Below are 22,276 nucleotides of genomic sequence, written 5' to 3'. Positions count from 1 at the left end.
TCCAGAAGTCCCCGAACGAAGCGGGCCGGAGTTCCAGGTGACGCACCTGGCTCAGGTGTCGCAGCCCCGCCCACCTCCCTGCCGCCTTCCGCCGTCCTCACACGCCCCCTTTTGGAGGGTGGCTGCTCCCAACGCCTCGGAGCTCGGACTGGGGTCCGGTCCCCGCGGCCACGATTGTTTGCACCTAAGTGATGGAGGCTCCGAGACCCGCGGCCCACGCCCTGCCGGGGACGCTTGTCTGCAGGGCTGCGTTGCAACCCCGGGCGCACGTGGAGCTGGAGCCGCGCAGGCTAGGGGAGCGCACAGAGGGTCGGGCTTCCCCGGGCGCGCCCACGGGGCGGGGCCGAGGACGGGGACCAATGGCGCGCGCGTGCTGGTGGGGGTGGGGACAGGCTCCGGGCCTGGCATCCCGGTAGCCGCAGCTGTCTTTTCCGGGCCCCGTGCGCTCTCCGCCCGAGGTGGAGCCCCCCGGCTCGCGGGGATCCCCCAAGCGCTGCGTCCTGCGGGTGGGTGAGTGAGTGCCCCGCGGTCCCCGAGATGTGGGGTGCATCTGGCCGGGGAGAAGGAGATCTTGGCTCCTTTGCACCCCAGCGGGCGCAAAGGGGCAGGAGCCCGGGTTGGGGGAGGAGGAGGAGGACCCGGGGACCTTGTGTCGCTCGGTGGGAGCCTGTCTGTGTTTCTGTTTTGCTAGTCGAGGGGTGTGTTTGGGTTGGTAGAGTTTGTAGCGGGGGTGCCTCGTGTGGATGGGAGGAATCTGGGGAGGCTAAGGCGAGGGGAGGGGATTGAGATGGGTTGAGGGAGAGGATTGACGGAGGGTGGGGTTTTGAAAGAGTTGGAAGTTTCTTGGGTGCGGTGATTGCATGGGGGGTCTCGGTAGGGGCAGCTCAGGACACCGAAGGAGAGGATGGCGAAGGCTCTCCTGCCCACAACTTACTTCCCTTTTGGGAGATTTGCTTCCTCTTGCATTGCTAGTTAAGGAAGGAGAGGCTGGAGAAGCCTGTGCCGTCAGAGAACCTTTGCCCCTTTGCAGAACCGGTGCCATCCCTAGTCTCAGGAACATAGGGGAAGGGGTGGCCCCCAGGAGCCGGGAGTGGCCCTGAAACCCTTGCTGACAGGTTTGGGGTACCACTTTTTTTGTGGAGCAGTGGCTGGTACCATTTGCAGCCCCATGGGCTCTTTTTAGTTGCTGGTAAGCAGGGTGTGGGTGCGTTCCTGTTTCCTTGTGGTTGTGTCTTTTTTTGTTTTTTTCTTGAGACAGGGTCTCACTCTGTCACCCAGGCTGGAGTGCAGTGGCGCGATCTCGGCTCGCTACAGCCCTAAGCCTCCAAGACTCAGGCGATTCTTGTGCCTCAGCCTCCCAAGTAGCTGTGATTACAGGCATGCACCTGCATGCCTGGCTAATTTTTTTTGTTTGTTTGAGACAGTCTCACTCTGTCGCCCAGGCTGGACTGCAGCGGCGCGATGTTGGCTCACTGCAACCTCTGCCTCCTGGGTTCAAGCAATTCTCCTGCCTCAGCCTCCCAAGTAGCTGGGACTATAGGCATGAGCCACCACGCCTGGCTAATTTTTGTATTTTTAGTAGAGACGGGGTTTCACCATGTTGACCAGGGTGGTCTCGAACTCCTGACCTCAGGTGATCCGCCCACCTCGGCCTCCCAAAGTGCTGGGATTACAGGCGTGAACCACTGAGCACGGCCAATTTTTGTATTTTTAGTAGAGAGCAGCTCTCTCTTTTGGGGAGGCTTCGGGATATTTGATTAGTGGTCTTTGGGGGGGGGTGGGCTCTGTGGGGCTGCTTTTGATGCAACATAATCTCCTTTGCAGGTCACCTAACCCATTTGTGTCTTCCTCTACCTGTGCTCAGCCATGGCCAGTGAGAGCTCACCTCTGCTGGCCTACCGACTCCTGGGGGAGGAGGGGACTGCCCTCCCTCTCAATGGGGCCGGGGCTCCTGGAGGGGCATCTCCCCGGAAGCTGTCCACCTTCCTGGGTGTGGTGGTGCCCACTGTCCTGTCCATGTTCAGCATAGTTGTTTTTCTGAGGATTGGTGAGTGGGTTCTGGGGCGGGTGTGGACTGACTGTAGTATAGGAGGACATGATGGGGAGAGGTGGAGATGGGACTGGGATGAGAGTAGGAAGGGGGACCCAAGAGAAGTGGTTGGCTAAAGGGTTTGGGGAGGGGCTCCCTGTGGGCTTGCATTTAGCTCCACCCTGGAGCTCTGCAGACCCAGGGGGTGGGGGATATAGGGTGTGAGCCCCTGTGACCTGACTCGCTGCTCCTGCCTCAGGGTTCGTGGTGGGCCATGCTGGGCTGCTGCAGGCCCTGGCCATGCTGCTGGTTGCCTACTTCATCCTGGCGCTCACCGTCCTTTCTGTCTGTGCCATCGCCACCAATGGAGCCGTGCAGGGGGGCGGAGCCTACTGTATCCTCCAACATCAATGGACTGGGGTCTGGGCTGTTCTGCCTGCTCGGGAGGGTGTGGAAGGGGCTATTACCTTTGTTGGCTCAGGGGCGAGACAAGTGTTTTTCTTCATTCTTAAAATTTTTTGCCGGGCGTAGTGGCTCATGCCTGTAATCCCAGCACTTTGGGAGGCCGAGGCGGGCGGATCCGCAGTCAGGAGATCCCAGAGACCATCCTGGCTAATGGGTGGCTCCCTGTCTCTAGTACAAAAAAAAAAAAATTAGCCAGGTGTGGTGGCCGGATGCCTGTAGTCCCAGCTAGCAGGAGGCTGAGGCGGGAGGCGGTGCAGGCCTGGGAGGCAGAGCTTGCAGTGAGCCAGATGGTGCCATGCACTCCCAGCCTGAAGACAGAGTGAGACTCCATCTCAAAAAAAAAAAAAAACTTATGTTTGAATTGGGTGGCTCATGCCTTAATCCCAGCACTTTGGGAGGCTTGCTGAGGTAGGCGGATCACTTGAGGCCAGGAGTTCAAGACCAGCCTGGCCAACATGGTGAAAACCCGTCTCCACTAAAAATACAAAAATTAGTTGGGCATGCTGGCACTTGCCTGTGATTCCAGCTACTCGGGAGGCTGAGGCACGAGAATCGCTTGAACCTGGGAGGTGGAGGTTGCAGTGAGCCAAGATTGCATCACTGCACTCCAACCTGGGCAGCAGAGCAAGACACTGACTCCCAGACTGCAGTGCAGTGGCGCCATCATAGCTCACTGCGGTCTTGACTTCCTGGGCTCAAGTGATCCTCCTGCCTCAGCCTCCTGAGTAGCTGGCACTATAGGCATGAACCACCACCCCTGTTTAATTTTTAAATTTTTTGTAGAGATGGAATCTTGCTATGTTTCCCAGGCTGGTCTTGAATTCCTGGCCTCAGGTGATCCTCTTGTCTCAGCCTCCCAAAACACTGGGATTACAGGCGTCAGTCACTATGCCTGGCCTGGCAGGGCAAGTTTTAATAAATGTGCAGCAGGCAGGCTCGTATAATGAAGGAGATCAACATTGCCCTACATGTTAATGCCAATTTCTAGTCTAACAATCTCATCTGTTAGGCAGTGATTGTTTTACAGATGCAGAAACTGGCACTCAGAGGGTATGAGTGACTTGTGCAAAGCCACATGGCTGGGGCCTGGCTGCACTCAGGTTAAGTGCTTGGAGCTATGGCAACTTCCTCACGTCCATTTCAGTCTCTTTTCCCTTAATGCTTCCACTTTCAGTCATGATCAGCCGTACACTGGGGCCCGAGGTCGGGGGCAGCATTGGGCTCATGTTCTACCTGGCTAACGTCTGTGGCTGTGCCGTCTCCCTGCTGGGACTGGTGGAGTCTGTGCTTGACGTCTTCGGGGCCGGTCTGTGCTCTGTCCGATCTGGGCAGTGCTGCGGGTTTGCAGGGTCTGGGAGTGTGGGATCATGAGGGAGAAGGTCCTCTACAGGAGAGGGGCAGACTGAGCCATTACCTTGGCTTTCTGGAGCTTCTGCTGTGTGGCCAGCATCATGCAGGAGATGTGGACATCTCTGAGATTGTCCTTGCCTGCAGGGAGCTTGGATCTAATCGGAGAGACCAGGCTAAGATTCTTAAAATTGACAGAGACCACCAGGGAGAGCTAAGATGCTGGGATGGAGCTAAGAGGGAAGTGGGGAAGGTGGTCTCTCTGACAGCAGGTGGGTAGAGGGGGCTTGTCTTGCTTTGGGTCATGGTTGGGGCTGGGTACCTTCTTTTTTTTTATTTTTTATTTTTTTATTTTTGAGATGGAGTCTTGCTTTGTCACCCAGGCTGGAGTGCAGTGGTGCGATCTCCCCTCACTGCAACCTTTGCCTCCTGCGTTCAAGCGATTCTCCTGCCTCAGCCTCCTGAGTAGTTGGGATTACAGGCACTCACCCCCACGCCTGGCTAAAGATTGTATTTTCAGTAGCGACGGGATTTCACCGTGTTGGCCAGGCTAGTCTCGAACTCCTGACCTCAAGTGATCTACCTGCCTCAGCCCTCCCAAAGTGTTGGGATTACAGGTGTGAGCCCTGGCGCCCTGCCCCCCCCTTTTTTTTCTTTTTTCTTGAGGCAAGGTCTTACTCTGTCACCCAGGCTAGAGTGCAGTGGTACCATCTTGGCTCAATGTAACTTCTGCCTCCCGGGCTCAAGTGATTCTCCCACCTCAGCCTCCCAGTAGCTGGGACTACAGGCATGCCTCCCCACGCCTGGCGAATTTTTGCAGTTTTTGTGGAGTTGGGGTTTCACAATGTTGCCAAGGCTAGTTTTAAACTCCTGGACTCAAGTGATCCTCCCACCTCAGCCTCCCAAAGTGCTGGAATTATAGGCGTGAGCTGCCCACCATGCCCGGCTGGTGGGGTGCCTTAGGATCGGGCCTTCTAACTCTGTCCCTACCTTTTTCCAGATGCCACAGGGCCCAGTGGGCTCCGGGTCCTGCCCCAGGGCTACGGCTGGAACCTGCTGTATGGCTCCCTGCTGCTGGGCCTTGTGGGTGGGGTCTGCACCCTGGGAGCTGGCCTCTACGCCAGGGCCTCATTCCTCACATTCCTGCTGGTCTCCGGCTCCCTGGCCTCTGTGCTTATCAGCTTTGTGGCTGTGGGGCCAAGGGACATCCCCTTGACCCCTCGGCCTGGCCCCAATGGCTCCTCCCTGCCACCCCGGTTTGGCCACTTCACCGGCTTCAACAGCAGTACCCTGAAGGACAACTTGGCTGGTGAGCTGGGCACTGCCATGGCAGGAATCTCGGGGCGAGGGGTGGGCAAGCATCAGGGCTGGGCCCTTAAAAATCTCTGGATGAGCACAGGTGTCAGAGGGAATGGTGGGCAGGAGGTCTGGACTGCAGAGCAGTGCAGTTTAATTCAGGCCTGTCTAGCATGTGTTTGGCCAGCGGGGCAGGAGGAAGCCCACAAAACAGTCCCTGCTTTAGAGGAACTTGTGTTCTAGCTGAGGAGAGACGTGCATTTAGGAATCAGTTAAATAGCACAGTAAGGCCCAGCATGACTTTAACAGATCAGGATCTCCCAGGAGTGGAGAGAGGGAGGCCTGACTATGGGCTGGGGAGGGCAGGAGCCAGGGAGCTGGAGGTAGCCTGAGATAGATGGGTGGGGGATTCAGTCAGGAGCCGGGAACAGAGAGGGAAAGCATCTCAGGGAAGAGCTGGAGACTGGGTGTGGGGGCTCACATCTGTAATCCCAGCATTCTGGGAGGCTGAGGCAGGAAGATCACCTGAGGTCAGGAGTTTGAGACCAGTCTGACCAACATGGTGAGACCCTCTCCCCGTCTCTACTAAAAATACAAAAATTAGCTGGGCACACTGGCTTGCACCTGTAGTCCCAGATACTCAGGAAGCTGAGGGAGAATTGCTTGAACCTGGGAGGTGGAGGTTGCAGTGAACCGAGATTGCGCCATTGCACTCCAGCCTGGGTGACAGAGCGAGGTTCCATCTCCAAAAAAAAAAAAAAAACCAAAAACCATAAAATAAAAATACAAAAATTAGCCAGAGGCAGTGGTGCACTCCTGTAGTCCCAGCTACTCAGGAGGCTAAGGCATGAGAATCGCTTGAACCCGGGAGGCAGAGGCTGCAGTGAGCTAAGATCGCCACCCCTGCACTCCAGCCTTGGCTTCAGAATGAGATTCCATCTCAAAAAAAAAAAAAAAAAAAAAAAAAAAGAGGCTGTGTGCGGTGGCTCACGCCTGTAATCCCAGAACATTGGGAGGTTGAGCTGGGTGGATCACCTGAGGCCAGGAGTTCGAGATCAGCCTGGCCAACATGGTGAAACCCCATCTCTACTAAAGTTACAAAAATTAGCCAGGCGTGGTGGCGGGCACCAGTAACCTCAGCTACCTGAGAGGCTGAGGCAGGAGAATCGCTTGAACCAGGGAGGCAGAGGTTGCAGTGAGCCGAGATCACACCACTGCACTCTGGCCTGGGTAACAGAGCGAGACTCCGTCTCAAAATAAATAAATAAATAAATAAATAAATAAAAATTAAAAAGTTAGATGGGCATGGTGGTGCACACCTGTAGTCCTAGCTACTTGGAAGACTGAGGCAGGAGGATCGCTGTAGCTCAGGAGGGAGAGGTTGCAGTGAGCCACTGCACTCCAGCCTGGGTGACAGAGCGAGATCCTGTCTCTAAATAAATAAATAAATTTATAAATAAATAAATAAATAAAAGAGTATGGATTAGGGTCTGGAGGGAGGAATGTCAGAGCATTAGGGGGACGTGGCAATGTGTCTGGCTGACCCAGGGCCAGTGCAGGGGCAGGCTGGTGTCTTAGTGAGTACAGTGCAAGGGGACTGTGGGAATGTGTGGAGAGGGTGGCTAAGAGGCCTGGATCCCCGAGAGGGATGCTGATGCCCTCTCCTGCCTGGGACGATCCTCCTAGCTGGCTACGCTGAGGACTACACCACAGGAGCCATGATGAATTTTGCCAGCGTCTTTGCTGTCCTCTTTAACGGCTGTACAGGCATCATGGCTGGGGCCAACATGTCAGGTGAGAGTCCCTGCCTGCTGCCTCCTGGGGGTTTGGGGCTGCCACCGTGAGGGACCCAGGGGGACGGTGGGAGGGCTGACCTCACTCCCTCTGCTCCCCCCTCTCCAGGGGAGCTGAAGGACCCCAGCCGGGCGATCCCTCTGGGCACGATCGTCGCTGTCGCCTACACCTTCTTCGTCTATGTCCTGCTTTTCTTCCTCTCCAGCTTCACCTGTGACAGGTGTCTGGGGAGGGACAGGGGTGGAGTGTCGAACAAGATTGGTGCATCTGGGTCACCAAGGGAAGCACAGGCTGGGGGACTGGGGAGCAGAAACCCAGCTTGTTGGAGTGGAGGGAAAATAGGGGGAGGGTAGCTACCAGCGATTGACAACCTGTAGCCAGCAGCTGCCATGGACCCAGTGCTTTGTAGGCACTTAGCTTGCAAGTGAGAGTGGCTAGTGACTTTCTACCCAGTTTGCATTTCCACAAATATTTGGCCTTTTGTGCATATACCGTTAGGTATGACAGCTGGGTGCGGTGGCTCACACCTGTAATCCCAGCACTTTGGGAGGCTCAGGCAGGAGGATTGCTGGAGCCCAGGGGTTCCAGACCAGCCTGAGCAACATAGCAAGACCCTCCCCCCAAATACAAAAATTAGCCAGGCGTGATGGCAAATGCTTGTAGTCCTGGCTACTTGGGAGGCTGAGGTGGGAGGATTGCTTGAGTCCAAGAGGTCGAGGCTGCAGTGAGCTATGAGTATAGCACTGCACTTTAGCCTGGGGGTTGGAGTGAGACCTTGTCTCTTAAAAAAAAGAGAAAGGAATGACCACTGAGTGATTAAATCCAAGGCCGCCCAATGAATACCAGGCATATCCCTTTAGCACATTTGATATCTGAGTCTGATCCTTAAGATCAGGGCTGGAGATTTTCCTACCCCATGACACATGATCATCTGTGTCCAACTTTCCCTCCTTCCTAGGACCCTGCTGCAGGAAGACTATGGGTTCTTCCGTGCCATCAGCCTGTGGCCCCCACTGGTGTTGATTGGAATCTATGCCACCGCGCTCTCAGCATCCATGAGCTCGCTCATCGGCGCCTCCCGCATCCTCCATGCCCTGGCCCGGGATGACCTCTTTGGTGGGTTCTCTGCCTCCTTGCTGGCTCGGAGCACGCCCTCCCTTGTCTGTTTGTCCATCACCGTTAGGCCCTGGCCGATGTGTCTGCTATGGATTCTGTTTTTCTAGGAGTGATCTTGGCGCCGGCCAAGGTTGTGTCCCGGGGCGGAAACCCCTGGGCGGCTGTACTGTATTCTTGGGGCCTGGTGCAGGTGAGCCTTCTTCTTCAAGGGGCCCTTTCCCTCACCCCACCAGCTGGCAGGATGGGGGTGCAGTTAGATGCAGGCTGGAAGACAAATGCAAAGGCAGATGTGTATGCACTTGGCGGTGCACTGGCACTCTGCAGCGTTCACTGGCACTTTGTGGGGTTCACCAGCACTTTGCAGGTTGCCCCAGTGCTTTGCAGGGTTCATTGGCACCCTGGGGGGGTTCACTGACACTTTTGGGGGTACATGGGCATTTTGCAGGGTTCACTGACACTTTGTGGGGTATATTAGTATTTTTCAGGGTTCACTGGCACTTTGTGGGGTGCCCCAGCACTTTGGGGGATTCACTGGCACTCTGTGGGATGTACCAACACTTTGTGGGGTTCACTGACACTTTGGAGGTTTGGTGGCACTCTGTGGGGGTGCACTGGCCCTTTCTGGGGTTCATTGACACTGGGGGTACACCGGCACTTTGCAGGGCTCATGGGCACTTTTCAGGGTTCATCGACACTTTGGGGTGCACTGGCCCTTTCTGGGGTTAATTGACATTTTGGGGTGTGCTGGCACTTTGCATGGTTCACTGGTACTTTCCAGGGGTTCACTGACACTTTGGGGGTACACTGGCACTTTCCGGGGTTCATTGACACGGGGGTCACTGGCACTTTTAGGGTTTAATAGCATTTTGGGGGTTGGGTTCATTGACACTTTGGGGGTGCACTGGCGCTTTGCAGGGTTCACTGGCACTTTCTGGGGCTCATTGACACTTTGGGGGTACACTGGCACTCTGGTGTTCACTGGCATTTTGGGGGTACACCGGCACTTTGGATCAATGGCACGCCTCTTGGCCTCTGCCCAGCTGGTGCTCCTGGCCGGGAAGCTGAACACGCTGGCTGCCGTGGTCACTGTCTTCTACCTGGTGGCCTATGCCGCTGTGGACCTGTCCTGCCTGAGCCTGGAATGGGCCTCAGCCCCCAACTTCCGGTGAGAGACTCAGAGGCCTTTGTCCCCAGAGAGAAGAAGGAAGGAATGGGAAAACGGGGAGGACTGAGGCTCAGGTGTGGGGTTGGGGACAGCAGCCTCGGGTGCGGCCAGCCCTGAGTTTCTGTCTCTCCTCCCCTCCATGCCCTCAGCCCCACCTTCAGCCTGTTCTCCTGGCACACCTGCCTGCTGGGGGTGGCCTCCTGCCTGCTCATGATGTTCCTCATCAGCCCTGGTGCGGCCGGTGGCTCCCTGCTCCTCATGGGTCTCCTGGCTGCCCTGCTCACCGCACGAGGAGGTCCCAGCAGCTGGGGCTATGTCAGCCAGGCCTTGCTTTTCCACCAGGTATCCCCGCGGAGCTGGCGGGGTGGTGGGGAGACGGGAGGTGGTCAAATAACCCCCTCTCTCTTTGGCTGGAGTTGGTGTTCCCGTCCAGGAGGCGCTGAACAGGGCTGTGTATTTGATCCTGCCACTTCCCCATCACCTCACCCATGTACCCAGGTGCGTAAGTATCTGCTCCGGCTGGACGTCCGGAAGGATCACGTGAAGTTCTGGCGGCCCCAGCTGCTGCTCCTGGTGGGGAACCCCCGGGGCGCCCTGCCTCTGCTGCGGTTGGCCAACCAGCTTAAGAAGGGGGGGCTCTACGTGCTGGGCCACGTCACCCTGGGAGACCTTGGTGAGCTGCCCTCCCACTCATTCACTCACTCCCATCCTTCTTTCCCCCTACCTTTTTTTTTTTTTTTGAGATGGAGCTTCGTTCTGTTGCCCAGGCTGGAGTGCAGTGGGATGATCTTGGCTCACTGCAACCTCCACCTCCCAGGTTCAAGTGATTCTCCTGCCTTAGTCTCCTGAGCTGGGATTACAGGCACACACCACCATGCCCAGCTAGTTTTTGTATTTTTAGTAGAGAAGGGGTTTCACCCTGTTGGCCAAGCTGGTCTCGAACTCCTGACCTCAAATGCTCCACCCACCTCGGCCTCCCAAAGTGCTGGGATTGTAGGCATGAGACACCATGACCAGTCCCCCTCCCCCTGTTTTTTTTGAGACAAGGTCTTGCTCTGTCACCCAGATTGGAGGGCAGTGGGGCCATCATAGTTCACTGCAGCCTCAACCTCTTGGGCTCAAGCAATCCTCCTGCCTTGGCCTCCTGAGTAGCTGGGACTACAGGTGTGAGCCCCTAGGCCTGGCTAATTTGTAGAGATGAGGTCTTTTTATGTTTCCCAGGCTGGTCTGGAACTCCTGGCTCAAGCAACCCTCCCACTTTGGCCTCCCAAAGTGCAGGGATTATAGGCATGAGCCATGACACCAGCCCCTCTTCCCATTTTAATTTTAATTTTTTAATTTTTGAGACAGAGTCTCGCTCTGCCGCCTGGGCTGGAGTGCAGTGGCTGGATCTCAGCTCACTGCAACCTCCGCCTCCCAGGTTTATGCCATTCTCCTGCCTCAGCCTCCCGAGTAGCTGGGACTACAGGTGCCTGCCACCTCGCCCGGCTATTTTTTTGTATTTTTTAGTAGAGATGGGGTTTCACCGTGTTAGCCAGGATGGTCTTGATCTCCGGACCTCGTGATCCGCCCGTCTCGGCCTCCCAAAGTGCTGGGATTACAGGCTTGAGCCACCACGCCCGGCCCCTCTTCCCATTTTATTTCCTTCCCCATGACCCCTCCAAGCAGCCACAGCCCTGCCTTGGCGCATCTGTGATTTGGACTCTAGGAGACATTGAGTTTGGCCAACACTGGCTACCTTCCTTTCCTTATCTTCTCTGTAGACTCCCTCCCCTCGGACCCTGTACAGCCGCAGTATGGGGCATGGCTCAGCCTGGTGGACCGGGCCCAGGTGAAGGCTTTTGTGGATCTAACTCTCTCACCCTCCGTGCGCCAGGGGGCTCAGCATCTGCTGCGAATCTCCGGCCTTGGTGAGCTGCTCCTCCCTGGATGCCCTTGGCCCTCCTCTGTGGCCACTTCACATCTCCGCTCTCCGCCCCTAGAGAGTCAGCCGCAGATTGCAAACTGCAAAAGGACCTTATAGTTGAGAGCAGATAAGACGGTGCTCAAAGATAATAGCCTCAGACAGTGTGTGATAAAGTCTAATAGGAGATGCTAGGGACTGGCAATGCTGTTGCGGTTTTTTTTTTTCCTTTTTTTTTTTTGAGACGGAGTCTCGCTCTGTCTTGCCCAGGCTGGAGTGCAGTGGTACAATCTTGGCTCACTGCAGCCTCCGCCTTCCAGGTTCAAGTGATTCTCCTGTCTCAGCCTTCCGAGTAGCTGGCTGGGATTACAGGCGTGTGCTACCACGCCTGGCTAATTTTCGTATTTTTAGTAGAGATGGGGGTTTCACCATGTTGCCCAGGCTGGTCTTGAGCTCCTGACCTCAGGTGACCCACCCGCTTTGACCTCCCAAAGTGCTGGGATTACAGGCACCTGGCCTTTCTTTCTTTTTTTTTCTGACCCAAAAATTGGGGCATGGGCACTGAAGAGTGTATTTTTGGGGACAATGGAGCATTATTTGAATCTCCAGCTGCCTCATCAAATCAGGTGGTTTTTAACCACCAGCGTTCAGAGGAAGGCATGCCAGCCACTATGCACTGATATGGCCGGCAAAGGTTTTGCGGAGAGATGGTAATTCAGCCAGGCTTTGAAAGGGGTTGGGATGTAGGAGAAGTAACGTGTCTCCCCCGCCCCGCCCTGACCCGAAGCCACAAAGGATGCCAGAGGCTGTGTGGGGCAGACGCTTGTGGATGGAGCAGTGAATTCTCAGCTTTTAGCGCTGAGGCCACCGGGGTTATCTATGCTCAGTCACTGCCTTCTCCCTTAATCCTGGACCAGTACCTGTCACCAAAGTGCATGCTTCCTTCTCTATTCAGAGTCTGGCTGAAGTTCAACAGTGTTGCACATTGCCCAGTTCAGTGTAAATCAGAACCCTGGGAAATACTCAGGAGGGGGCATGACTAGTTTATTTTGCAAGATCAGCTGGAGTTCACACCTGCTGAGATGTGCTGGGGTGTCGCCAAGCATCATTGACCCACAGAGTGAGAGCCTGGTCTTCACTTTTTGTGCAGAGACCACAATGCTCATGAAAGTTTTCCTGTGGAAGATACCAGGTCGGTGCAAAAGCAATTGCGGTTTTCTTTTTTTTTTGGACAGGGTCTCACTCTGTTGCCCAGGCTGGAGTGCAGTGGCACGATGTTGGCTCACTGCAACCTCTGCCTTCCGGGTTCAAGTGCTTCTCCCATCTCAGCCTCCCAAGTAGCTGAGACTGCAGATACACGCCAGCATGTCTGGCTAATTTTTGTATATTTTTAGTAGAGATGGGGTTTCACCACATTGCCCAGGCTAATGTTAAACGTCCGACCTCAGGTCCGCCTCCGTCTCCCAAAGTGCTGGGGTGCCATTTTAATGGGAAAAAAAAAACCGCAATTACTTTTGCACCAACCTATTCCAATAAAAGGAAAAGTATTTCCTTTAAATGGTGGATTCTCCTATCATAGAAAATTTGACTTATGGGTTGAGCAATGTTTGCTTCATGAGAAGGGGTCTTGGAAGACGTCTCTGCGTCTCCCTGTAAACTCAACCTGGTTCAAGGGGGCAATTATCCGATTCCACATGGGTTGTTCAAACATTAAGAACCAAGAGCTTGTCAGCAGGGACTTGGAGCATTGTGGTTGGCACATGCCCAGCTCGGTGGCTCAGAGTGTGGCCTCTCATGCTGGGTGGAGGCGGATTGCGTTGACCTACCTGCCCCAGTACCTACCAGCCGTGAGCCTGTGGGCAAGTGACTTCATTGCTTGGTGCTTTGGGTTCCTTATCAGTAAAAAGAGGAGACTAAATAGTACCTACCTCATAGCATTACTTCAAGGTTCAAATAAGTTAAAATACAAAGTGCTTTCTATAGGACACAGCCCCTGGTAAGCGGATACCATGCAATGAACCACCACGATTAGGGTTTTACGGTAAACACTACTAGGGTTAGGGTTTACTGCAGTAAACATACTGGGTAGCCCTGGTTCTTTTTTTTTTTTTTTCTTGAGATGGAGTCTTGCTGGAGTCTTACTCTGTTGCCCAGACTGGAGTACAGTGGTGTGATCTCAGCTGACTGCAACCTCCACCTTCCGGTTTCATGCAATTCTCATGTCTCAGCCTCCTGAGTAGCTGAGATTATAGGCACCCACCACAATGCCTGGCTAATTTTTGTATTTTTAGTAGAGACAGCATTTCACCGTATTGGCCAGGCTGGTCTCAAACTCCTGACCTCAGGTGATCTATGTGCCTCAGCTTCCCAAGCTGCTGGGATTACAGGTGTGAGCCACTGCGCCCTGCCTGGTCCATTTTCTCATCTTTCCATAGCAGAGTCTGGGACGCTATTACCCTGGGGATTCAGGTCATCAGCTTGGCTGATCAGGGTGTCTGGTTTGCACAACTGAGTCAAACTCGCATCTCCTACCATGAAACAGATGCCCCGCTAGAAGCCGGGAGTGGACAGCGTCCTACTCTCTCCGCAGAATTGGAGTGCTCATTAGTGGCAAGAATCCTAATGCGAACTTTGCCTGTTTAAGTGGAGGAGATTAGTCACCGAGATAATAAAATAAATGCATGTGAAAGTGTTTAGGAAAAACGAAAAGTCATTATGCAAATGTGCAGAATGTTGCCGTGAGAGCCCGTACACAGTGGGAGTGTCATACCTATGGCTGACACTCATTGCTGTCAGCGTGTGGGAGCGTGGTGTAAACTTAGCCTGTGAGCCTGACTCCTGTCTGTTCCTGCCTTCCCCACTCTGCCCCCAGGTGGCATGAAGCCCAACACGTTGGTCCTGGGTTTCTACGATGACGCCCCACCGCAGGACCATTTCCTGACGGACCCGGCTTTCTCTGAGCCTGCAGACAGTACCAGGGAGGGCAGTTCCCCAGCTCTGAGTACCCTGTTCCCTCCTCCCCGGGCTCCTGGGAGCCCCCGGGCTCTCAGTCCCCAGGACTACGTGGCCACGGTGGCCGATGCCCTCAAGATGAACAAGAATGTGGTGCTGGCCCGGGCCAGTGGGGCCTTGCCCCCTGAGCGGCTGAGCCGGGGGTCTGGGGGCACCTCTCAGCTGCACCACGTGGACGTGTGGCCCCTCAACCTGCTGCGGCCCCGGGGTGGGCCTGGCTACGTGGACGTCTGCGGCCTCTTCCTACTGCAGATGGCAACCATCTTGGGCATGGTGCCCGCTTGGCATAGTGCCCGGCTCCGGATCTTCCTGTGCCTGGGGCCTAGGGAGGCGCCTGGGGCGGCCGAGGGGCGGCTGCGGGCGCTGCTGAGCCAACTGAGGATCCGGGCTGAGGTGCAGGAGGTGGTGTGGGGCGAGGGGGCTGGGGCTGGGGAACCCGAGGCGGAGGAGGAAGGGGACTTTGTGAACAGTGGGCGGGGAGATGTGGAGGCAGAGGCCCTGGCACGCAGCGCCAACGCCCTGGTTCGGGCCCAGCAGGGGCGTGGCACAGGAGGAGGGCCGGGTGGGCCGGAGGGTGGGGATACCGAGGGCCCCACCACAGCCCTCACCTTCCTGTACCTGCCTCGGCCGCCCGCCGATCCCGCCCGCTACCCCCGATATCTGGCGCTACTGGAGACTCTAACCCGAGACCTGGGCCCCACGCTGCTGGTTCATGGGGTCACCCCAGTCACCTGCACTGATCTCTGATGCCCCTGCCTCCAGGGCTGGGTAGAGAGGGCCCAGGCAGGTGGCCCATCCCGATCCTGAGGAAGAGGAGGAGGAAGAGGAGGAGGAGGAGGAGGAGGAGGAAAGCACTGTGTCCCGTGGCCCTGCCCTTGGGACGTGGAGCCCAGGGGAGGTTTGAAGGGGATCATGCCACCTCCTTTGGCAGAGGGACTCCAGCACACTAACTCTGGGCGCCTGTCCCCACCGTGCAGGGGAGGGAGTCCGCAGCCTCCCTTCACTGGTGCCTTGATGCTAGGGGCCAGGCCTCCGTGACTCTGGGCTACCTCAGTTTCCCCATTTTGGCCAGACTCACCGGCCCACTGGGGTGGTGATGTTTTCGTTCTGTTTTATTTTTCTAACTCTGCTGACCATGAATAAAAGACCAAAACACTACAGGCTGGCTGAGCAGTGCTGGTGGGTAGCTGAGAGGGAGCGGGTGGGAAGGGAGAGCTCTGCAGAGGGGTGGAGATCGATCGGAGCCTTCAGCCTCCCGTAGTGAGGCTGCCACGTGCAGGGCTGGGGCGCGGGGCCTGGACGCATCCGTGGACTTGGAGGCTGGCGCGGGCCTGCACCTCCCATCCCCAGCTGCCCGCAGCCCCCAGTGACTTGGGCTCCCCGGGAGAGCCCTCCCCTCTCGGCAGGAGGGGGCCGACTCGGGGAGAAATGGCAGTTTAGGGCCTAGGGGGCCACGTGACCCTCCCCCAGGAATGTGGTGACGTCATCGGGGGCGTGGTCGTCCCCAAAATTAGGGAGGAAGAGCTAAAAAAAAAGACAGAAAAAGTTTTCTTTTCTGGAGTCCCAAACGAGGTGCGGGACGGAAGAGCGGTTGAAGGCCAGAGGCCCGGGGCTTCAAGACCGCTGTCTGGAGTACCCCCGTTCCAGGCCATGTCGGGGCCCACCTGGCTGCCCCCGAAGCAGCCGGAGCCCGCCAGAGCCCCTCAGGGGAGGGCGATCCCACGAGGCACCCCGGGGCCTCCACCGGCCCATGGAGCAGGTAAGGCAGCCCTTGTGAGACAGAAGAGCTACCCGGCTGTGGCGCTCACCTCTGTCCTCCAGCTCCAGCCTCCCGCCCTGCCTGCTTCCTCTTACCCCTTCCCCAAGCCGGGGGGAACAGCCGCCTGCGCTCTCTTGGGACCCTAGATTTGGGGGAGGAGGTAAGGAGGAGCAAAGAGGGCAGCTCCCCAAATGCACACCCCTCCTGTCCTCCGCCACCCCACCTTTGATCTCTCTTCCCTCAACCCAGCACTCCAGCCCCACCCCAGGGTCAATTTTTGCCCCCTCCCATCTGAGCAGTGTTACCAGGCCCCAGGGGGACCGGAAGATCGGGGGCCGGCCTGGGTGGGGTCCCACGGAGTACTCCAGCGCACGCAGGTGAGAACTGGGATTGCGGGGTGGGATGTGCGGCGTCCCTAGAACCGAGTCTGGGGGACCCAGGACAGGAGAAGGCCTATGGTGATTTGCATTCTTCCCTGCTCTGGCTTCATCCTCAGGGGCTCCCTGCAGACAGGGGGGGCCTTCGCCCCGGAAGCCTGGATGCCGAGATAGACTTGTTGAGCAGCACCCTGGCCGAGCTGAATGGGGGTCGGGGTCATGTGCCACGGCGACCAGAGCGACAGGTGACTCTGCCCCTCCTCCCCATCGGCACCCTGCCCCCTTCTCTGGACTCTCAGACCCAGCCCGACCCCCCGATGTATGTGATGTGCACCTCAGCATGGAGGAAGCACGGCTGCAAGTACCAACATGTCAGCCACTTGAGGACGGGACCTTGCCAAATGCAAAAGCCTGTGCTTCCCCACACCCAGGGTCATTTCCACAAATGTGGGTCCTGGAGTGGGAGCCTTGCTTACTGCTTCTGGCCTGTGTTTCTCCTTAGGCATACGAGCCCCTGCCACCTCCTGTCTACCGCACGGGCTCCCTGAAGCCGAACCCAGCCTCGCCGCTCCCAGCGTCTCCCTATGGGGGCCCCACTCCAGCCTCCTATGCTACTGCCAGCACCCCAGCTGGTCCGGCCTTCCCCGTACAAGTGAAGGTGGCACAGCCAGTGAGGGGCTGTGGCCCACCCAGGCGGGGAGCCTCTCAGGCCTCTGGGCCCCTCCCGGGTCCCCACTTTCCTCTCCCAGGCCGAGGTGAAGTCTGGGGGCCTGGCTATAGAAGCCAGAGAGAGCCAGGGCCAGGGGCCAAAGAGGAAGCTGCTGGGGTCTCTGGCCCTGCAGGAGGAGGAAGAGGAGGCGAGCACGGGCCCCAGGTAAGCCCTGGGGAACTGGGATTTCAGGTCCTACAGGCAATGGGACACTGATTGGGTGGGATGGCTGGTGGTGTTTTAGGGGGCTGGTTTTTTTTTTGAGACAGAGTTTTGCTCTTGTTTGCCCAGGCTGGGGTGCAGTGGTGCCATCTTGGCTCACTGCAACCTCTGGCTCCCGGGTTCAAGTGATTCTCCTGCCTCAGCCTCCCGAGTAGCTGGGATTACAGGCATGCACTGCCACGCTCGGCTAATTTTTGTATTTTTAGTAGAGATGGGGTGAGCCACCACGCCTGGCTAAGGGGCTGGTTTTGGAGCAGAGTCAGAGGTCTGGGATGTGGAACAGGTAAGGGCAGGGCCGTGGTATGGGGGAGCAGGATAGAACTGCTCACTGGGGCCAGGTACAGTGGCTCACACCTGTAATCCCAGCACTTTGGGAGGCTGAGGCGGGTGGATCAGCTGAGGTCGCGAGTTTGAGACCAGCCTGACAAACATGGAGAAACCTCATCTCTACTAAAAATACAAAATTAGCCAGGCATGGTGGGGCGTGCCTGTAATCCCAGCTACTCGGGAGGTTGAGGCAGGAAGATCGCTTGAACCTGGGAGGTGGAGGTTGCGGTGAGCCGAGATCGCACCATTGCACTCCAGCCTGGGCAACAAGAGCAAAACTCCGTTTCAAAAAAAAAAAAAAAAGAACTGCCCACGGGCCCCTGGGCTGAGATGTTCTCAGATGAGCTTTCTAGCTGGAATTGCCTGGCCACCTTCAGGGACATTACAGCAGTCCCCAGTCTTTTTGGCACCAGGGACCAGTTTTGGGGAAGACAATTTTTCCATGGACTGGGGAGGGCGATGGGAGGGGGATAGTTTCGGGATGATTCAAGCACATTACATTCATTGTGCACTTTATTTCTGTTATAACAATAGAACATAAAATATATATAATTGTTTCGTTATATATTACAATGTAATATATAACAATGTAATATATAACAACGTAACATATAACAAAACAATTATACAACTCATCATCATGTAGGATCAGTGGGAGCCCTGAACTTGTTTTCCTGCAACTAGACGGTCCCATCTGGGGGTGATGGGAGACAGTGACAGATCATCAGGCATTAGATTCTCATAAGGAGCTCACAAGCTACATCCCTCGAACGCACAGTTCACAATAGCGTTCACACTCTTATGAGAGTCTAATGCCCTGCTGATCTGAGAGGAGGCGGAGCTGAGGTGATAATGCAAGTGATGGGGAGTGGCTGTAAATACAGATGAAGCTTTGCCCATTGCTCACCTCCTGCTGTGCAGCCCAGTTCCTAACAGGCCATGGCCTGGGGGTTGAGGACCCTGGTATTACAGCATCAGGAACTAGAGTAGGACCGAGCCCCTGATTCCCACCTTCCAGGTGCACCTGAGCCAGCCTCCAGAGGATGAGCTGGACAGGCTGACGAAGAAGCTGGTGCACGACATGAACCACCCGCCCAGCGGGGAGTACTTCGGTGAGCTGAGGCTGTGGAGCGGGTGGGGCGTGGGAAGGGAGGCTGGGAGACAGAGGCGACAGTGGCTTCCTGGGTCTGTGAAGACTGATGCTGTTCCTCCCTATCCTCAGGCCAGTGTGGTGGCTGCGGAGAAGATGTGGTCGGGGACGGGGCTGGGGTTGTGGCCCTCGATCGCGTCTTTCATGTGGGCTGCTTTGTGTGTTCTACATGCCGGGCCCAGCTTCGGGGCCAGCATTTCTATGCCGTGGAGAGGAGGGCGTATTGCGAGGGCTGCTACGTGGTGAGTGGCTGGGGCTGTGGGGAGGGAGTCAGCGACTGGATGCAGGGAGCTTCCATCCAAGGTGGGAACTAGAGCATCCAAGCCCAAAGGAGGAACGGTGCTAAAAGCCAGGTGACTGAAAGTGATGTACAAACAGAGAGGAATTCTGCAAGTATCAAGCAAGTAGCTTAACACTGGTGGCTGGAGGGAAGGATGCAGCTCTTACAAGTGTGGAGCGTCTTACAGTTAAAGAGAATGTGTTAGATTCCCACGACACCCCTGTGAGGCAGGTATTACTACTGATTCCTGTTCCTCTTTTTCTTTCTTTCTTTTTTTAATTTGAGACAGAGTCTCGCTCTGTTGCCCAGGCTGGCGCAGCAGCACGATCTCTGCTCACTGCAACCTCAGCCTCCCCTGGTTCAAGCGATTCTCATGCCTCAGCCTCCCGAGTAGTTGGGATTACAGGTGCCCACCACCACATCCAGCTAATTTTTGTATTTTTAGTAGAGACAGGGTTTTACCATGTTGGCCAGGCTGTTCTTAAACTCCTGGCCTCAAGCAGTTCGCCCACTCTGTCCTCCCAAAGTGCTAGCATTACAGGCGTGAGCCACTGCACCCAGCCTGATGCCTGTTTTTCTCATAGTGGTTAAATACTGTGTGTAGTGCTGGGACCTGAACTCAGATCTGGTCAAGTCTGCCTTTCACCGAATTACATGCAGGGGGCTGCAGAAATTAGATGGCTGGGTTGCTGGGGTGCCTGCTGTGCTGCCATGGCTCCCGCCTGCTCCCAGACCTTCCTGCCTTCCTTCCCAACAGGCCACCCTGGAGAAATGTGCCACATGCTCCCAGCCCATCCTGGACCGGATCCTGCGGGCTATGGGGAAAGCCTACCACCCTGGCTGCTTCACCTGCGTGGTGTGTCACCGTGGCCTCGACGGCATCCCCTTCACGGTGGATGCTACGAGCCAGATCCACTGCATTGAGGACTTTCACAGGTCAGGCCCAGGCTCCACCTCGTCTCACAATGTCTGACCTTTCCTGTCTCTTTCATCTCTTCATGCCCCAGGACTGTCTCTTCCTGTTTCCCACCCCTGGCCCTCCTTCATTCTTTGTTATTGTTATTTTTTAGAGACAAGAGTTTCACTCTGTTGCCCAGGCTGGAGTGCAATGGCAAATGATCATAGCTCACTGCAGCCTCCACCTCCTGGGCTCAAGTGATCCTCCCACCTCAGCCTCCTGAGTATCTGGGACTACAGGTGCACACGCCACCATGCCTGGCTAGTTTTCTTCGTTTTTTGTTAGTTTTTTTTTTTTGAGATGAATTCTCACTCTGTCACCCAAGCTGGAATGCAGTGGCAGGATCTCAGCTCACTGCAACCTCTACCTCCTGGGTTCAAGTGATTCACCTGCCTCAGCCTCCTGAGTAGCTGGGATTACAGGCGTGTGCCACCACGCCTTGCTAATTTTTTTTTTTTTTTTTTGTATTTTTTGTAGAGACAGGGTTTCATCATGTTGGCCAAGCTGGTCTCAAACTCCTGAGCTCAAGCGATCCACCTGCCTCGGCCACCCACAGTGCAGGGATTGCAGGCGTGAGCCAGTCATCTTCTGTTTTTTATTAAAGACATGGTCTTGCTGTGTTGCCTAGGCTGGTCTTGAACGCCTGGCATCAAGTAATCCTCCTGCCTTGGCCTCCCAAAGTGGGGGCATTACAGGCTAGAGCCACTGCACCTAGCCTCTCTCATTCTCTTTGACATCATCCCTTCCCCAAGACTTAAGGTCATACCTCTGGCCTCCCTGAATCCCTCCTATGCCCCACCTTCTCTGGGTTCCATTGTTGGTGCCCTGCAACCCCAAGGCTTGATGGCCTTCTTGGTTCTCTTCCCCCGCAGGAAGTTTGCCCCAAGATGCTCAGTGTGCGGTGGGGCCATAATGCCTGAGCCAGGTCAGGAGGAGACTGTGAGAATTGTTGCTCTGGATCGAAGTTTTCACATTGGCTGTTACAAGTGTGAGGTCAGGGGCCCCCAGCACGTGCAAGGGGCTGGCAGTGTCTGCGGTGCTGGGTAGAGCACAAGACGGGGAACACAGAGATCTGGGGCTGATGGAAATCTGTTGCTTCTTTCTTTCTTTCTTTTTTTTTTTTTGAGATGGAGTCTCGATCTGTGGCCCAGGCTGGAGTGCAGTGACACGATCTTGGCTCACTGCAACCTCCACCTCCCGGGTTCAGGCGAGTCTCCTGCCTCAGCCTCCTGAGTAGCTGGGATGACAGGTGCTGGCCACCACGCCTGGCTGATTTTTGTATTAGTAGAGACAGGGTTTCACCATATTGGCCAGGCTGGTCTCGAACTCCTGACCTTGTGATCCGCCCGCCTCGGCTTCTCAAAGTGCTGGGATTACAGGCGTGAGCCACCGCACCCGGCCAATTGTTGCTTCTTTTTCAACAGGAGTGTGGGCTGCTGCTCTCCTCTGAGGGCGAGTGTCAGGGCTGCTACCCGCTGGATGGGCACATCTTATGCAAGGCCTGCAGCGCCTGGCGCATCCAGGAGCTCTCAGCCACCGTCACCACTGACTGCTGAGTCTTCCTAGAAGTACCTGCTGGGTTCTCAGTTCCAGTTCCCATCCTTCGATTGATCACCCTCCCTGACATCCACCTGTATGACTTCATCACCAAATGCTGTCTCCTCTTTCTCCAATCAAGAAATAATAATCCCTCGAGTTTACAAAACACTTCCAAGTCTGCTGTCTTATCTGATTCTCCCAGTAGCCCATTACAAGCCCAGTTGTTGTTACTACCTGCATTTTTTTTCTTTTTTTTTTGAGACGGAGTCTGGCTCTGTCACCTAGGCTGGAGTGCAGTGATGCCATCTCGGCTCACTTCAACCTCCGCCTCCCGGGTTCAAGTGATTCTCTTGCCTCAGCTTCTCGAGTAGCGGGGTTTACAGGCGCCTGCCACCATGCCTGGCTAATTATTTGTTTATTTTTTTGAGATGGAGTCTTGCTCTGTCACCCAGGCTGGAGTACAGTGGTGCAATCTCGGCTCACTGGAAGCTCCGCCTCCTGAGTTCACACCATTCTCCTGCCTCAGCCTCCCGGGTAGCTGGGACTATAGGCACCCACCACCATGCCCAGCTAATTTTTTGTATTTTTAGTAGAGACAGGATTTCACTGTGTTAGCTAGGATGGTCTTGATCTCCTGACCTCGTGATCCACCCACCTCGGCCTCCCAAAGTGCTGGGATTACAGGTGTGAGCCACCGCGCCCAGCCAATTTTTGTATTTTTGGTAGAGATGGAGTTTCACCACGTTGGTCAGGCTGGTCTCAAACTCCTGACCTCAAGTGATCTGCCCGCTTCAGCCTCCCAAAGTGTTGGGATTACAGGCGTGAGCC

At 55.8% G+C, this 22,276-nt stretch overlaps 2 protein-coding genes across 10 annotated transcripts; both read left to right on the top strand.

Annotated features, from left to right (window-relative positions):
• The first annotated feature begins 374 nt into the window (after window positions 1–374).
• On the top strand, window positions 375–15,285 carry SLC12A9 (solute carrier family 12 member 9). 8 transcript variants are annotated; one of them, XM_003895807.5, is made up of 14 exons: window positions 385–506; window positions 1,825–2,047; window positions 2,289–2,423; window positions 3,669–3,800; window positions 4,842–5,150; window positions 6,824–6,931; window positions 7,040–7,151; window positions 7,890–8,047; window positions 8,155–8,237; window positions 9,088–9,212; window positions 9,362–9,554; window positions 9,711–9,885; window positions 10,976–11,122; window positions 13,988–15,285. In XM_003895807.5, the coding sequence occupies exons 2-14, from the start codon at window positions 1,867–1,869 to the stop codon at window positions 14,872–14,874; spliced, it is 2,745 nt and encodes a 914-aa protein (XP_003895856.2). In that variant the 5' UTR covers window positions 385–506; window positions 1,825–1,866; the 3' UTR covers window positions 14,875–15,285. The 8 variants fall into 8 exon arrangements, with proteins under 8 accessions (XP_009200982.2, XP_031521400.1, XP_009200985.2 ...); XM_009202722.3 differs by having other exon boundaries at window positions 385–510; XM_031665539.1 differs by having other exon boundaries at window positions 386–506; window positions 1,865–2,047.
• A 98-nt stretch (window positions 15,286–15,383) lies between these two features.
• Window positions 15,384–21,616, top strand: TRIP6 (thyroid hormone receptor interactor 6). 2 transcript variants are annotated; one of them, XM_003919581.4, is made up of 9 exons: window positions 15,384–15,886; window positions 16,136–16,263; window positions 16,383–16,508; window positions 16,766–17,137; window positions 18,540–18,633; window positions 18,744–18,913; window positions 19,709–19,887; window positions 20,782–20,902; window positions 21,334–21,616. In XM_003919581.4, the coding sequence occupies exons 1-9, from the start codon at window positions 15,778–15,780 to the stop codon at window positions 21,463–21,465; spliced, it is 1,431 nt and encodes a 476-aa protein (XP_003919630.2). In that variant the 5' UTR covers window positions 15,384–15,777; the 3' UTR covers window positions 21,466–21,616. The 2 variants fall into 2 exon arrangements, with proteins under 2 accessions (XP_003919630.2, XP_021791392.1); XM_021935700.2 differs by lacking the exon at window positions 20,782–20,902.
• The last annotated feature ends 660 nt before the right edge of the window (window positions 21,617–22,276 follow it).

This window comes from Papio anubis, chromosome 4 (assembly GCF_008728515.1).
Source record: "Papio anubis isolate 15944 chromosome 4, Panubis1.0, whole genome shotgun sequence".
Taxonomy (NCBI): Eukaryota; Metazoa; Chordata; class Mammalia; order Primates; family Cercopithecidae; genus Papio; species Papio anubis.
This window is presented reverse-complemented; position numbering and strand designations above follow the sequence as displayed.